General features: G+C 40.3%; 3 protein-coding genes across 4 annotated transcripts; 2 read left to right on the top strand and 1 right to left on the bottom strand.

The window, feature by feature from the left end:
- Positions 1 to 2,431: 2,431 nt before the first annotated feature.
- Positions 2,432 to 11,133, top strand: LOC106353039 (clathrin heavy chain 1). Its single transcript, XM_013792714.3, has 30 exons — positions 2,432 to 2,689; positions 2,997 to 3,201; positions 3,506 to 3,594; positions 3,683 to 3,761; positions 3,838 to 3,965; positions 4,064 to 4,162; positions 4,245 to 4,353; positions 4,439 to 4,518; positions 4,604 to 4,831; positions 4,918 to 4,983; positions 5,106 to 5,222; positions 5,327 to 5,524; positions 5,598 to 5,714; positions 5,811 to 5,870; positions 6,017 to 6,103; positions 6,196 to 6,279; positions 6,365 to 6,499; positions 6,584 to 6,646; positions 6,726 to 6,830; positions 6,903 to 7,015; positions 7,111 to 7,363; positions 7,449 to 7,585; positions 7,673 to 7,951; positions 8,037 to 9,039; positions 9,131 to 9,616; positions 9,703 to 9,873; positions 9,945 to 10,130; positions 10,223 to 10,345; positions 10,432 to 10,542; positions 10,653 to 11,133. Exons 1-30 carry the CDS (start codon positions 2,645 to 2,647, stop codon positions 10,827 to 10,829), a joined length of 5,133 nt encoding a protein of 1,710 aa, XP_013648168.2. The 5' UTR covers positions 2,432 to 2,644; the 3' UTR covers positions 10,830 to 11,133.
- Positions 11,134 to 11,950: 817 nt separating this feature from the next.
- On the top strand, positions 11,951 to 12,897 carry LOC106353037 (thionin-2.1). 2 transcript variants are annotated; one of them, XM_013792712.3, is made up of 3 exons: positions 11,951 to 12,257; positions 12,370 to 12,447; positions 12,571 to 12,897. In XM_013792712.3, exons 1-3 carry the CDS (start codon positions 12,032 to 12,034, stop codon positions 12,669 to 12,671), a joined length of 405 nt encoding a protein of 134 aa, XP_013648166.1. In that variant the 5' UTR covers positions 11,951 to 12,031; the 3' UTR covers positions 12,672 to 12,897. The 2 variants fall into 2 exon arrangements, with proteins under 2 accessions (XP_013648166.1, XP_013648167.1); XM_013792713.3 differs by having other exon boundaries at positions 11,959 to 12,257; positions 12,577 to 12,897.
- Positions 12,898 to 13,229: 332 nt separating this feature from the next.
- Positions 13,230 to 14,722, bottom strand: LOC106353036 (RING-H2 finger protein ATL66). The gene is made up of 2 exons (XM_013792711.3): positions 13,521 to 14,722; positions 13,230 to 13,433 (listed from the first exon to the last, which is right to left on the bottom strand). Exon 1 carries the CDS (start codon positions 14,558 to 14,560, stop codon positions 14,084 to 14,086), a length of 477 nt encoding a protein of 158 aa, XP_013648165.2. The 5' UTR covers positions 14,561 to 14,722; the 3' UTR covers positions 13,230 to 13,433; positions 13,521 to 14,083.
- Between the last annotated feature and the right edge of the window lie 1,819 nt (positions 14,723 to 16,541).

Below are 16,541 nucleotides of genomic sequence, written 5' to 3'. Positions count from 1 at the left end.
CCAGCAACACCGGGCTAGAAAACGGGCTGATACTTGGTCTAATGATTCCCGCTTGCAACATTTCTTTCACCAGTTTCTCAATCTCATCCTTCTGAATATGAGAGTATCGATAAGGCCTGATGTTAATGGGTGAAGTACCCGCTTGCAACGTAATGGCGTGTTCCCTATTGCGCTTTGGGGGTAGACCTTGAGGCATCTGGAACACTGACTCAAACTCTCGCAACAACTTCTTGACCTCCTTACTCGGACTCTGAGTTTTATTCTCCCCTGGACTATCTTCAAACAGGGCCTGTAGCTCCAAGAGATACACCACTTCATCATTGTCGACTAGCTTTTCCATAGAGTTCAGTGACACCTGCAACTTCAATAGGGATGGATCTCCGCTAATGGTCACCCACTGCTCATTAACCACAAACTTCATAGTATGTAGTCCCCAGTTGATTCTTGTTTCTCCCAAAGTCGCCAACCACGAGTAACCCAATACCACATCAATTGTACCCAACTCAAACAGAAGATATTCCTCCGTAATCTTTACCCCTTGAATTTCCATCTCAACTCCTGAGCACTTCCCCTGACCAGTTAACACTCTTCCATCACCAATTGAAACTCCAAACTCTTGTGTTGTCTGCACCGCTAAACCCAGTGTCTGCACTAATCTTTTTGCGATGAAATTACACGATGCTCCTGAATCAATCAACACCACCACCTTCTCGTTACCAATCTGCCCTATCACCTTCAGTGTCTTTTTCGAAGTGATTCCTACCATAGACTGCAAGGACAGAACCTGTAACTCTTGATTCTGCTGAGGTTGATGACCTCGTGTTTCCTCCATATCTTCTTCCTCCTCTTCTTCCTGCTCACTTTCCTCCTCAACATCCATACACCTGAACTTCTGGAAACCTTGCAGCGATGCCCTGCAAAGAATCTCTCCCCACAATGTCTACAGGGATTCTGCACAGTGCGTTTTTGATCTCCCTGTTTGCTGTCTCGTGGTGAATCAAACGACTTCCTCGCAGGAGTAGACTCCCCAGCCTTTGCTGGACTTGTGTTATTTTGCTTCTGATGGTTATTGAGTGTTGGCGCGGAATAGGTTCTCTGAAAGCTTCGCGAATGATAGGCACTCTTATCATTTTCTTGCTCTTCTATGATCCTTGCCATCTCTACAATCTCATCCATCCCTACTGGCCTTAGTCTGACCACCTGCTCACGCAAACTTCGCTTCATTCCATGAAGAAAAATTTCCTCCAAAACGTCGTCTGGCACGTGAGGGACCTCAGCTGATAACTCCTCAAACGCCTCACGATACTCCGATATTGTTCCGCTTTGCCTTAACCTTAACATCTGACTCAAGATAGTACCTCCACGGGTGGGTTTGAATCTCCTTTTTATTTTCATCTTGAAATCACGCCAATCCAATAACTCATCTCGCACCTGTATCATCCTCAACCAAGTCACCGCACACCCAACCATACAAACCATCGCGAGTGTTAGCTTCTCATCTTCCTCTGTCTGGTTCACCGAAAAACATTTCTCCACCCTGAAGATCCAGTCCTCTGGGTTCTTTCCTTCGAAATCTGGTAGCTCAAGCTTCTTCTTAGGTGATGACTCCTTCGGTGGTGCTGAGTACCCAGAAGACCCCGCTGTGAACGGCGTCGACTGAATCTCGGCGCTTCGCAAGGGAACCGCGTTCTCTGGTAACGGAAGGACCCCTGTCTCTGGTCGCATCTGCAGCCCTTTTTGATGAGGCTGAGATCCGTCAAAGTTAGGTCGTCGCGTCTCAACGACGGCGTCTTGCTTCGTCTCCGCTTGCTTCGGAACCTCTTCCGTCGCTTTGCGTTGACGCTCCTCGGCGCGCTTCTCGATCTCCAGAGACTGCTGATGATTCGCCTTCATCTCTGCTCGCATCTCCTCGATCAAGCTGGTGAGACTCCCAAACTGCCCTTCCAGCGCAGTGATGCGATCCGTATTCGAATCCTGCTTTGGAGGCATCTTAGGGCTCTGATACCAATGATAAACTAGGGTTTATCGTTAACAGAAAAGGGGGTTTAAGAGAGAGAGAGAGAGAGATAAGATAAGAAGATAAGGTTTGTTGTATTGATCATTTGATATCCCCAAATGTTTGACAATACGAATATTAAATACAACTCTCATAAGATAATAAAACGACATCGTAACTCATTACTCTTTTATTAGACTCAGCCAAAACCTTCCTTCACAGCTAGAGTCTCCTCTTCACTTCATACTTCTCATCTAGCCACTTCTAACTCTTCTAACGGTCCTCTGCTTCCTTTGCACATAAGCCAAAGGCACAGCTAGCTTATCACCTAGCATAGGGTACCAACATGTCAATATCACTGTCTGTTTTGTGACAAAACCCGGCCCATTTACCAGCTCGGATCAAACCCGACCCGACCCGACCCGTTAATTTGCACGTCGTCTCCTTTTGTTCTCTCTCATTTATATTCTACGAGTGACTCCGATCGGATCGCTGTTCTTCATCACTTTTCTCGTTCACTCGCCTCAGATCTGGCAGCGATCTCAAATCTTCTCCAGCTTCTCCCGCATCGCTCTTCTCTCTCTTGGCCGTTGACGATCCCGTCCCGGCCGTTGGATCTGATTCTCTCGCTGCGATCTGAGGTCAAACATGGCGGCAGCAAACGCCCCAATCACGATGAAGGAGGTCCTAACGGTAAGCTCTCTCTCTCTCTCCCTCCTCCGTCTCCATTTTTAGAAACGTATGTACATCTCTCGGAATCGAGCTAGATTTGGCCGTAGTCTCCGATCTCCGACGATTTGGTTATGCTCAAGACTATTATACGATTGATTACACTCTCTCACTGTTTTGAATTTTTTCTCGATCGTTGCGGATCGATAGTTTGTGTAGTGCATGTATCTGATCAGACCACACGCTCAGATCTGTGCTGATTCAATCGGATCTCGTAACTAAGTTCACGAACTATGAGACTTGACGCTTTGTTTTGAAATTTTTTTTGCAGCTACCGAGCGTTGGGATCAATCAGCAATTCATCACGTTTACAAATGTTACTATGGAGTCTGACAAGTACATATGTGTACGAGAGACTGCACCGCAGAACAGCGTTGTGATTATAGATATGAATATGCCGATGCAGCCTCTGAGGAGGCCTATCACTGCAGATTCTGCTCTTATGAACCCAAACTCTAGGATCCTTGCCTTGAAAGGTATTTGTCTGTTCCCTTCTGTTAATAAATCGTCCACCTAGAATAGAATGGTTTCCTTTTGATGATTTTTCTTGAACTATCATTAAATAAACTGCTACTTAGTTTGAAGTTTGAACGAGTACGTGCCTGTTGTGATGCATCATAGCATTTGATAGAAAACCTATTATATTGATTCAGTATGGAAAGTAACTACGCTGATATGATTTCTGACATGTGTTATCTTCATGGTTGTGTTGTGTCAATTAGGTCTGTCGCGGATGTTTCCTCCTTTGTTGCTCACTTTTTTTCTTTAATTTGTGTATAGCTCAAGTTCCAGGAACTACTCAGGATCATCTACAGATATTTAACATCGAAGCGAAAGCAAAGTTGAAGTCTCATCAGATGCCTGAGCAGGTGAGCACCGAAACAAAATCTTTGTTACTCGGTATCTTTCATGTTGTACTTCAATTGATTTTGGATATTAACCACCCATGTTTTATAGGTTGCTTTTTGGAAATGGATTACACCAAAGATGTTGGGCCTGGTCACACAAACTTCTGTGTATCATTGGTCGATTGAAGGTTTTAAATCTCAAATTACTGTCATCTTCTTCTTACATTCTATATATTGTTTCTAATTTTGCTCCTATATTTCCAGGTGATTCTGAGCCAGTTAAGATGTTTGATAGAACGGCCAATTTGGCAAACAATCAAATTATTAACTACAAGTGCTCTCCTAATGAGAAGTGGTTGGTGTTGATTGGAATTGCTCCTGGCTCTCCTGAGGTAGGTTTACTGCGCCACATAATAGTCTGAATGGAGACATCATAATGACAGTCATTTTATATGTTCTTGACTGGTCTTTTTATTATTATCTTCTGTAGAGACCACAGTTGGTAAAAGGGAATATGCAGCTTTTCTCTGTGGATCAACAGCGGAGCCAGGCCCTTGAAGCACATGGTGCTTCATTTGCCCAGTTTAAGGTAAATTATGTGGTTATTTTGTTAGTTCATTCTGTTGTTTAATCCTGAACTGTAGTAAGACAAGTAACATTATTGATGATAGGTCCCTGGGAATGAGAATCCTTCTATTCTTATATCCTTTGCAAGCAAAAGCTTTAATGCTGGACAGATAACATCAAAATTGCATGTCATTGAGCTTGGTGCCCAACCAGGTTAGCTTCCTCGGCTGTTCTATATTTTCTTGTTTATTTTGGTAATCATCTGATGTCTAAAGGTGGGCAATTTTTTTTTATTCAGGAAAACCATCATTTACAAAGAAGCAGGCAGATCTCTTTTTCCCCCCAGATTTTGCTGATGATTTTCCTGTAGCCATGCAGGTTTGTAGTTGCCTTAGAAGTTCAATTAACGTCAGTAAGTTTCTGGTGAAAATTTTATGACACATTTGTCCTTTTTCCCCTACAGGTCTCTCACAAATTTAACTTGATATATGTCATCACCAAGCTTGGCCTGTTGTTTGTATACGATTTGGAGACGGCTTCTGCTATCTACAGAAATAGGATAAGTCCAGACCCAATTTTCTTAACTTCCGAAGCGTCCTCAGTTGGGGGTTTCTATGCCATTAATAGGCGAGGACAAGTTCTTTTGGCTACAGTGAACGAGGCTACGATAATACCTTTCATTAGCGGTCAAGTATGTTTAACCTTTTTCCAGTTTACTCATTACAATCTATCTATTTGATCATGACATGCTAAAAACTCCTTGCTTTTGTTTAACAGTTGAACAATTTGGAACTTGCTGTCAATCTGGCTAAAAGAGGAAATCTCCCTGGTGCAGAAAACCTGGTATGTGATGTTTATCTGGGTTCAGATGTGTGGATCTGTTATCTTAATGAAGTAATTGTAGGTAACAAAAAACAGAGTCATTTGTTGATGCGAAAGTTCTCATATTCAGCTTGATGTTGCAGGTTGTTCAACGGTTCCAAGAGTTATTTGCTCAAACAAAATACAAGGAGGCTGCTGAGCTTGCTGCTGAATCTCCTCAGGGGATTCTACGGACACCTGATACGGTGGCTAAATTCCAGGTATTTGCTAGATTTTCAAGCAAGCCTCTGCGAACATGCTATCTACTATTAGATTTAAGTAACACCAATATATTACTACAACATCGCACTACTCAATTTTGCAGAGTGTTCCTGTACAAGCAGGGCAAACTCCTCCATTGTTACAGTATTTTGGGACCCTTTTGACTAGAGGGAAGCTCAATTCATATGAGTCTTTAGAACTATCTCGGCTTGTTGTGAATCAAAACAAGAAGAACCTCTTGGAAAACTGGTTGGCAGAGGATAAGTTAGAATGCAGTGAAGAACTTGGAGACCTTGTCAAGGTAATCATAAAATTGACCGCTGTCCTTTAATGTTTCCTTTAACATGTTGTAATGATAATCTTTTCTGTTCCAGACTGTGGATAATGACCTTGCTCTGAAAATATATATCAAAGCTCGAGCTACTCCAAAAGTTGTTGCTGCTTTTGCAGAGCGAAGGGAGTTTGACAAAATACTGATTTACTCAAAGCAGGTAAGTAACCATTTTAAAAGTTTCCCCTCCCCTGTTATGGTTTCCCGAGAGTTAACTGTGCTAAAAATGTACCATTTTTTCATATTGTGACTCTAGGTTGGGTACACACCTGATTACATGTTTCTTCTGCAAACCATACTCCGTTCGGATCCCCAGGTTAGTGTGGTTCATTTTTGACACTTGCAACGTATTAAACTTGGGAAGACTGGTTTACGGGATGCTTGCAGCGTAAACACAAGAGTAGTCATGAATCGAATTAACTTCTATTGACTAATTTTAACCTGATTTTGTTTATTATACAGGGGGCAGTAAATTTTGCTTTAATGATGTCGCAAATGGAAGGGGGTTGTCCAGTTGACTACAACACCATCACTGATCTTTTCCTTCAGGTCCGTATATAAGTATAAAATAGTGTATACAACAATATTCATAGCTTGTTAGAAGAGAGTTATCATGTGCTAATTTACTTGTGCATATACAGAGAAATCTGATCCGTGAAGCAACTGCTTTCCTTCTCGATGTTCTGAAGCCAAATTTACCTGAGCATGCTTTTCTGCAAACTAAGGTTGACAAGAGTTGCCACCTTGTATCTATCTGTGCTTTCCCATTTCATTCCCTTTCTCAGGCCTCTTACTCCACTTTCAACTTAGGTTCTGGAGATCAATTTGGTAACCTTTCCAAATGTGGCTGATGCAATTTTAGCAAATGGGATGTTCAGCCACTATGACCGCCCTCGTGTTGCTCAGCTTTGTGAAAAGGCTGGACTTTATATCCAATCTTTAAAGGTTATTGATCAATGTTTACTTGTTTTTAGTTGGTTTAATAGGTGTTTTTTTCTTCTCTAACTTCTTTCCTTTTGCTTTGTGCAGCATTACTCAGAGTTACCTGATATAAAACGTGTGATTGTGAACACACATGCTATTGAGCCACAGGTAATACCTCCGAAGAAAAAAATTTTTGTTGCGAACTCCTGGATGGTCTAGTTGTTGAATATTTCTCTGTTCTATGCAGGCTCTTGTTGAGTTTTTCGGTACTCTTTCCAGCGAATGGGCTATGGAGTGCATGAAGGATCTTCTGCTGGTCAACCTGAGAGGCAACCTTCAGATAATCGTTCAGGTAAGTGCTGTGTTGTGGTATGATATGAATTTTATTGTTTAATGTGACACTGACGTGTCTATTTCATTGCAGGCTTGCAAGGAGTACTGTGAGCAACTTGGTGTCGATCAATGCATTAAACTCTTTGAGCAGTTCAAGTCGTACGAAGGGCTATACTTTTTCCTAGGTTCATATTTGAGTATGAGGTGATTTATCAAGGATCTACTGTCACTCCTGTAAATAAGAACAATCCTTGTGTTTAGATTCTGATGATATACAATGTTTTCCCTCTTTGCGATAGTGAGGATCCTGAGATTCACTTCAAGTACATTGAAGCAGCTGCGAAGACTGGTCAGATAAAAGAGGTTGAGCGTGTGACTAGAGAGTCTAACTTTTATGATGCTGAAAAGACGAAGAACTTTTTGATGGAAGCTAAGCTTCCTGATGCCCGACCTTTGATAAATGTCTGCGACCGTTTCGGCTTTGTGCCTGATCTTACTCATTACCTGTACACAAACAACATGCTTCGTTACATTGAAGGTTACGTTCAGAAGGTATGTAGTTTCTTTAGACTATTGTGAAACGTGTGGAAGTTTGGCATTTTATGCTTAAATAATTATAATGTGATTCATTTTGCAGGTGAATCCTGGGAATGCTCCCTTAGTTGTGGGGCAGTTGCTTGATGACGAATGCCCTGAAGATTTTATAAAAGGCCTCATTCTTTCTGTTCGTTCATTGCTTCCTGTTGAACCCCTCGTTGAGGAATGCGAGAAGAGGTGTAAAATCTATTCAGTCATCTTTGTTTACGTCCATATGCCCCTTAGTTCGTAAAGCTCTAATATGTATTTGTCTACTTTATTCAGAAATCGACTCCGTCTCCTCACTCAGTTCTTGGAGCATCTAGTTAGTGAGGGAAGCCAAGATGTGCATGTTCATAATGCTTTGGGTAAAATTATCATAGACAGTAACAACAACCCTGAACATTTCCTGACCACCAACCCTTACTACGACTCTAAGGTTGTGGGTAAGTACTGTGAGAAACGTGATCCCACCCTGGCTGTTGTGGCATACAGAAGGGGACAATGTGATGAGGAACTCATCAATGTCACCAACAAGAACTCTTTGTTCAAGTTACAAGCCAGGTATTTGATTAATGATAACCAAACTTCTTACTTATTCCACAGTGGTTCAACTGTAGTCTTCTTATGCATGGTTTTCCTACTGCAGGTATGTAGTGGAGAGGATGGATGGTGACCTTTGGGATAAGGTTCTTGTGGAAGAAAACGAATATAGAAGACAACTTATTGACCAAGTTGTGTCTACTGCTTTACCCGAAAGCAAGAGCCCGGAGCAAGTTTCTGCAGCTGTTAAAGCATTCATGACTGCTGATCTGCCGCATGAGCTTATCGAGCTTCTTGAAAAGATTGTGCTTCAAAATTCTGCCTTCAGTGGAAACTTCAATCTGCAAAATCTGTTAATATTGACAGCTATCAAGGCGGATCCGTCTAGAGTTATGGATTACATCAACAGGCTAGATAATTTTGATGGTCCGGCTGTTGGAGAAGTGGCGGTTGATGCCCAATTGTATGAGGAAGCATTTGCCATTTTCAAGAAGTTTAACCTAAATGTCCAGGCTGTCAACGTATTGTTGGATCACGTCAGAAGCATTGAGCGTGCCGTTGAGTTTGCTTTCCGGGTCGAAGAAGATTCTGTTTGGACTCAAGTCGCCAAGGCTCAACTCAGGGATGGACTAGTCAGTGACGCAATCGAGTCCTTCATCCGAGCTGATGATGCCACTCATTTCCTGGAGGTCATCCGCGCCTGTGAAGATACTGATGTTTATGATGACTTGGTCAGATACCTTCTTATGGTTAGACAGAAGGTGAAGGAACCCAAGGTTGATAGTGAGCTCATCTATGCTTATGCAAAGATCGAAAGGTTGGGTGAGATCGAAGAATTTATTCTGATGCCGAACGTTGCTAACCTACCAAATGTGGGTGATCGCCTGTATGACGAAGCTCTGTACGAGGCTGCAAAAATCATTTATGCGTTCACATCGAACTGGGCCAAGTTAGCCGTCACACTTGTGAAGTTGCAGCAGTTCCAAAGTGCTGTTGATGCTGCAAGGAAAGCAAACAGTGCAAAGACATGGAAGGAAGTTTGCTTCGCTTGTGTTGATGCTGAAGAATTCCGCCTGGCTCAAATATGTGGACTTAACGTTATCATACAGGTGAGAATAAACACCTGATCTTGTTGAAATTTTTCGTCAATTTTACATGATATTTATTATCCCACGGGCTAATCTTTTTGTCCTCTAACAGGTGGACGACCTGGAAGAAGTCAGCGAGTACTACCAGAACAGAGGATGCTTCAGTGAATTAATCTCACTGATGGAGAGTGGACTTGGTCTGGAACGGGCTCACATGGGAATCTTCACCGAGTTGGGTGTACTGTACGCCAGATATCGTTACGAGAAGCTTATGGAACACATCAAGTTGTTCTCGACTCGCCTCAATATTCCCAAGCTTATACGGGCCTGTGATGAGCAACAGCATTGGCAAGAACTTACCTATCTTTACATTCAATACGATGAGTTTGATAACGCTGCAACCACTGTCATGAACCATTCTCCTGAAGCATGGGAGCACATGCAATTCAAAGACATTGTCGCCAAGGTTGCGAATGTGGAGCTTTACTACAAGGCCGTTCACTTCTACTTGCAAGAGCACCCTGATATAATCAACGATCTTCTCAATGTGCTTGCTCTGCGGTTAGACCACACACGTGTCGTTGATATTATGCGCAAGGTTCTAGGCTAACCCTTAAATTTATTTATTTTCCTCGTCTTAGTAATGATTAATTTTCTGATGATTTTTTTCTTCCTGATTCTCAGGCTGGTCAGTTGCGACTTATTAAGCCCTACATGGTTGCAGTTCAGAGCAACAATGTGTCTGCTGTAAATGAAGCTCTGAATGAGATATACGTAGAAGAAGAAGACTATGACAGGTTGCGCGAGTCTACTGATTTGCATGACAGTTTTGACCAGATAGGCCTCGCTCAGAAGGTAAGAATTTACAAACTTTACGTTTTTACATCTCCCCTTATGTTATTTTTAATTAAACTGGGTGCGAACAGATTGAGAAACACGAGCTTGTGGAAATGAGACGTGTGGCTGCGTATATCTACAAGAAGGCTGGTAGATGGAAGCAATCAATTGCTTTGTCGAAGAAAGATAACATGTACAAGGACTGTATGGAAACTGCTTCACAATCCGGCGACCACGACCTTGCCGAACAACTTCTAGTATACTTCATTGAACAGGTGTGTGTTTCAAGCACGATTACATCAAACGGGTATGCTGTAAAACAGGAGATGAAACTAAGAAAATCTTCTTCTTTTTTTTTTGGTTACAGGGGAAAAAGGAATGCTTTGCTACATGTCTCTTTGTGTGTTATGACTTAATCCGGCCAGATGTTGCTCTAGAACTTGCTTGGATCAACAACATGATTGACTTTGCCTTCCCGTATCTCCTCCAGGTGATTTATCCTTCACATCACTCAAACCAGATATACGAACTAGGTAGACTCTAGTTATGATACAATCTTTTTTTTTTGTATGGCAGTTTATCCGAGAATACTCTGGCAAAGTGGATGAACTGATCAAGGACAAGCTAGAGGCTCAGAAAGAAGTGAAGGCCAAAGAGCAGGAAGAGAAGGATGTCATGTCCCAACAGGTACTTACTTTTCACAGCTACATTCATACACCATATCCAAAAAATGCTAAAAAAGAATTAGAAATAAAAAAAAAGAGACGACGCTTACGTCTTGGTTGTTATGAAAACAGAACATGTACGCTCAATTATTGCCACTGGCTCTACCTGCACCACCGATGCCGGGAATGGGAGGAGGTCCAGGGATGGGAGGCGGTTATGGTCCGCCACCACCAATGGGAGGAATGCCGGGAATGCCGGGAATGCCTCCGATGCCACCGTATGGAATGCCACCGATGGGCGGCTACTAAGACTATCAGAAACAAAAGCTAAACGTTCAAGTAATCAGTTGCGCAATCTCTACCACGGTGGTATTCGTCAGAATGTTTCCTTCTTTGTTTGATTTTATAGGTATGTGTGGATAATAATCTCGTACTTTTGTTTGTATTATTCTTTGGGGGGGGGGGAGTCGCAGATGAGTCATTTTTGGTTAAAAAACATTTTACTACATTTCTTTGGAGGGGAGAGAGGTGACTCCTATAGTCTTTATCATTTTACTTTGACCTTCTCGCATGTTGGTTGTTCTTTCTTTCAGCTTATTATTTCCACTTATAATTTCCTGTCGTTTAATAATTTGAAGAAAATGACGAGAACTAATAAATATATCAGTTACAAAGATAGAGGTATACAAATGCAAGAGTCGAGAAACTTTAGGGGAAAACAATTGAAAATGAACTTTCAATGAATAGTGATTCAAGTTATGGCTATGTTTACTTGATGGCTTTTCTTTTTAGCATCCTCTAGTTCTTTGTACGCCCTTCATCAATTTCAGAGGCTAGAATGGTGTTCTCAGCAGTTGGCCGAATACGTTTTGATTTGGTAGAGTTAAGTCAGCTCGCAAATCTTATCGTCATCATTTCATCAATATAAGATTGTTTTCTAAGTACATATTGTGATCAAACAAAGTAACATCAAGTTAAAGATGGAAGCCAAACTTGTGGTCGGAAGTGTGCTTATACTGAGTATGGCGATGTGACACAAATTCAAAGTAGAAGCAAATATCTGCTGTCCGACAGACTCATAGAGATATCTTTAATAAACGTCGTCTTCCAGGAACCCCAAAGTTCTGTGTATTATCAGTGGATGCACAAATGTTCCAGGGAATAGCTGCCTTGGGAGATTTCCGTATGAATATTCTCGTAAACTCTCAAGCAAGTTATATTTGTCACAAGATGGATCAAGAACTCACTTTATTGCATGTTTTTATAGTATTTTTGACTTTAGGTAATAATGTCAATAATGAATACTAACACGGAGTCACCTACACATTGTATAACTGGTACGAATTTATTTTTTTCAGTTTTTTTCCATGTATCCACCAATCATGTGATAACCATGGGAGCATTAAGTAATTGACGATTGTGTTGAAGAAGTACTATTATTTAAGATAGTCTAGTAGTATATGACTATTTCATCAAAATACAAGCTCATAACTGTAAATGTATTGTAAAAAATGGAAGGCAAAAGTGTGATTTTAAGTTTGCTCATAATGAGTCTGGTCATGGTGCAAATTCAAGTAGAAGCAAGAGTCTGCTGCCCATCCCAACAGAGTAGAAATGCCTATACAGCATGCCGAATTGCATTCTCCAGGTCAATTTGTCTACGTGCTAGTGGATGCATAGAAGTTTCTGGAAATGTCTGCCCTTCAGGATATCCTAACGACATTCTCGAAAACTCTGGTAAAAGTGAACTCATTTTTATATGGTATATTATTTTGCAGTACCAAGATGGATCAAAGATTTTATTTTGAAGCAACTTCGCATGTAACTTTTGATATTTTTTCATTTTAAGGTGATAATGCTAACGAATACTGCAAGTTGGGGTGTACATCCTCGGTGTGTGGTGCCATGACCAGTCTCCATAACTCGGGTAAAGCATTCCGCCTAAGCTCATTAACTATTATTATTTTTTGTTGGAACAATAGACAAGTATAATAATAATAATAATAATAATAATAATAATAATGCATTTCAATTTTATTCCGGTGACTAGGTGCAGGTGAAATTGTGAATGAAACGTTTGAACAGTGTGCTAATGCATGTGCTACTTTCTGCAACAAGGGCTCTGTTAAGCCTGCAGCTGAAACTGCCTAAAGAACCACCATATCTAAGAAAGTATCACATCTAAGTGTTGGTTGATGTCTGTGTGTAAAATTGTTGTTATGAAAATGTGCTCAAAATGTTAAGACTTTGGTGCTAGTATTTTAAGAAGTTGTTTCTGGTTTGTGTATGCGTTTAGAAGGTTATCGACCTATATTGTATATGCCTTCTACTTGCTATCATCTAAATAAAGATTATATGCGTGGTCTTTTTTACCATATTTATTATTGAAACCATTTACAACATGATTAGGATAGGAATTTACCGAATCAGAACAGCACATAAGCTTAAGTCACATCTACGATATTTAAGCAAGTCTAGATGCATCGCCATTACATCAATACAAGCTTAACTTTGATTTACTCTACACATGGTGCGGTCAAACAAGAAATCAATTAAAAGATGAAAGATAAATAGTAACATTTGCAACATCTGAAAAAAGCAATCACCGATTCATCTTAAAGGTTTCTCAAGCCGAACCTAACTTGAGAGCATCCCAATTATCATTAAGAATATAGTTTAACGCCACCATACTATAATCAGAATAACATGTGAATAAACATAACTGTTATTAGAAAAACATAACGTTCTATTAATTTGGTCCAAACGAAACATTCAAACCGAAACTCAAAACAGAGTTTGGTTAAACTTCAAACGAAGAAACACAGAAACAAGATTTGTCCGAACACTCTACTTAGATCGCTGTCTCATCTTTCGTCTCTTCCTCTTTAATCTCCTCATACGCTTCTTCTTCCACTGATACAATCCAAACAAACATCTTTAACTTTCCGATTCTTACCAACATAGAAAATCTATTAAAAATAACTAATACAGATTAATCACCTTAGCCCTCATGCTGAATCCACAGAAGATAAACCCTTCTCTTCTCCGACTATATGCAGCTCTCAACAAATGAGCGGCCGAGAAGTCGAAAAGATTGAGATCATTTCGCTCTTATTGCTTCTTTATATGACAGCAAAACCCTACAGAGTAGACTCGTTTTCTATTTTGTTTATTGGGCCCAATCTATGCCAACGTAAGGCCCAGTAAATCCCATATTTTAAAGGCCCAAGTTTCCCAAGCCTCTTGGTTATTACTATCATTCTATCAACAAAAGTCAGACTTCTATTTTGTCAACTGCATCATTCAGTTTAAGAATATCTACTGTGTACTATTGTCATAAAAGTACAGCAAGATCTTCACTATAAAATAATAAATATCTTATTTTTTGTCATAAAAATAATAAATATCTGCAGAGGGAAGTGAAAAAAACATCATAATCATTGACTAAGACATTTACATAAATATCTTTCTTTTTTCAAATAATCTGTAACCATTTAGTTCCCACCCATTCCTGTCTGTATAATAAATATCTTTACTCACCATCACTTTCAGTCTCTCTGTCTCTACAACGACGCGGACGAGTCAACTCGTATCGAGACTCGGCAGAGGGGACAACTCGACTCGGTCATAAGCCACCGATCAACACATTCGCAGTGGTAACAATGGCGACACATAGGAAGCACTTTCATCTTCTCTCCTTCTTCGAGACCACCGAGGCATATGCAACACTCCTCCATCTCCTCCTCAGCAGATTCTCTCCGGCATAGCATCACCGGCAAACTCCGAATCTCCGCCGGGTCAAGACCTCCACCAACGTACGACGTGAACGGAGGAGACGGAGGGTTGAGGCTGGTGGGATCGCGAACGAGGCAGCTCCGGTGGATGTAGAGAGTGAGCACGGCGAAGAAGAGGACAACGGAGAATAGAGCCATGACGGAGAAGATTGTCCGGCCGTGAATCTGGACGTTCCGGTCGTCGTATTGGTTCTCCTGCCAGTACAAAAGCATTGAATCTCTTGGAGGCGGTGATGATGACGTCATTTCTCGGCTTGCGATTGGGTGATTTTTTTTTTGGGTCGTAGCTCGTAAACGCACAGTGTGTACAATATATATATACACACTTTGTTGCTAATCACGTGAATGATATACACTGATAAAAAAAAAAAAAGATATACATTGGTTATAAATTTTAATACTCTAATAAAATAAGAAGAGCGAATATTAATTAGAGTTAATTAAGAGCTTCCACGAGTAGTACAAGTAAGTGTCGAGTTTGGTCTTTGGAGGAAAGTGGATTTTACCATTGTTATTCATTTTCTTCCAGTGCTTTTGAGAACTACGTTAGTTAAAGATCTCAGTAGGCGCCATGCACGTTTATCTTTTCTCAACCATATAAAATATATAATAGTATAATTAAATTAAATCCAGTCGAGGAGCCAGACAAAAGTTTCACTAGGGCAAAATAAGATTTGAACTTCAATTCATAGGGGCATTCAAAGAAATTTTACCACATAACCATATAAATTTTGAAAATACAAAAAAAAAAAAACAGTATTTCATAGGGATAGCTGCCCCCTTCCACCCTCTCTCTCCCCCGCCACTTTAAATCACTAAACATGACTGAAAACATATAGTGGCTAGCTTTTATTAGAATACTATAAGATAGTCGAATTAATTTACATCATCTCATCTATTGAAAAACAAAAATAAAACTCGTTTATATTAACTAAGATTAAACGAACAAGGCTAGTCATGCATGCAAAGTTGCAAACGCCATGTTTACGTATGTTAACAAATGCCAGAGAACCGTATTCCTGTCCCAAAGGATGTCAAATTAAAGTTTTTCAAAAATTAAAGAGGAGTAAAGCAGGCCTTAATTTTCTGTTAAGTCTGGAACCAGTACTAATACATGATGACATGACGTTCCAACGAAAATTGAATAAGAGGCACAGCAGAATTAACCAATTCCGTATATGCTAAAGCATCAGTCTAACATGGCAGCATTGATAAATAAATTAAAGAGCTTGTCCCCTTAGCTAGTTTATACGGATTGGAGTAAACACAATTCTTGGAACTGGTTATAATTTTATAATAGCCATAATTAGACACACTCCATTACAACGATTGCAAACTAAATCTATTTACAAGTTTCAAACGCACATCACTATCATAGCTGCAAATCGTGCATTTTAGTTACATACATGTCCAACGGTGAAGATACTTTTGTCCTCTTAACTTTCTTAGTTAGGAAAAGCAGGACGCTTCAATTCACAAAACCCTGCTACTTGGCAAAGAGAAACTCATGCCTTTCTACAAGTCGCAGGAAGATTTCGGCCAAAAGTTTAGTACTTGTAGGAAAAGTAGTGATTAGGCATGGAGTGGCATATTAATTGGCATGAGACAGCAAAAGGACATATTCTATAGACAAAACACGGCACGAAACGAATACTATAGTCCAAGACCTAACACGTTTGGGATGATCTCTCTTATACCTTACCTAACTATTAGCCTACTCAACTCTCTCCTTAACTATATCCCACCATTTTGTTTTATTTTTCACTTCCAAACTCTCCTACTCTGGTTAATTTGTTACCAGAGTAACGTATACGATGCACATAACAGCCCCTTCAATTTATGGTAGATTAAGCAATTACTGTTTGTAATCCAGATAATCCATACATATATATGGTGTGCATACGAATGATTCATAGATATCAAACAACTAAAATTTAGCAATCAAAAGGGATGTTTCATTCCACTGTCCTAGGCATGTTGGAACGTATGAGAACATGTTGATGGATATGCAAATGGAGATTGAGAGATCCAAGCTTGGGAAACATAGAGCTATGCAAATGTAGCCCTATTACTTATGTTATGTCATAATCAGTCTAGCTTGTAAAACCTTAAGTTACTTTTTCCTTTCTCTGTTCAACTAACCAAAGCTATATAATTATTTTGTTAATTATGACCTTAACGACACCGTTTAGCAACCTTCTGAGACATTTAGAGGGTTCCGTTAGAC

The sequence above is a fragment of the Brassica napus genome, chromosome A3 (assembly GCF_020379485.1).
Source record: "Brassica napus cultivar Da-Ae chromosome A3, Da-Ae, whole genome shotgun sequence".
NCBI lineage: Eukaryota > Viridiplantae > Streptophyta > Magnoliopsida > Brassicales > Brassicaceae > Brassica > Brassica napus.
The sequence above is the reverse complement of the archived record's forward strand: the minus strand, read 5'-3'. Positions and strand labels throughout refer to the sequence as shown.

Bases quoted from the DNA above. Each gene is read 5' to 3' on its own strand.
- LOC106353039 (XM_013792714.3), top strand. From the start codon at position 2,645: ATGGCGGCAGCAAACGCCCCAATCACGATGAAGGAGGTCCTAACG. The intron at 4,832-4,917 runs GTATGTTTAACC...TTTGTTTAACAG, and splicing joins TACCTTTCATTAGCGGTCAA to TTGAACAATTTGGAACTTGC. The intron at 6,500-6,583 runs GTTATTGATCAA...TGCTTTGTGCAG, and splicing joins TTTATATCCAATCTTTAAAG to CATTACTCAGAGTTACCTGA.
- LOC106353036 (XM_013792711.3), bottom strand. From the start codon at position 14,560: ATGACGTCATCATCACCGCCTCCAAGAGATTCAATGCTTTTGTACTGG.
- LOC106353037 (XM_013792712.3), top strand. From the start codon at position 12,032: ATGGAAGGCAAAAGTGTGATTTTAAGTTTGCTCATAATGAGTCTGGTC. The intron at 12,258-12,369 runs GTAAAAGTGAAC...TTTCATTTTAAG, and splicing joins CGACATTCTCGAAAACTCTG to GTGATAATGCTAACGAATAC. The intron at 12,448-12,570 runs GTAAAGCATTCC...TCCGGTGACTAG, and splicing joins GACCAGTCTCCATAACTCGG to GTGCAGGTGAAATTGTGAAT.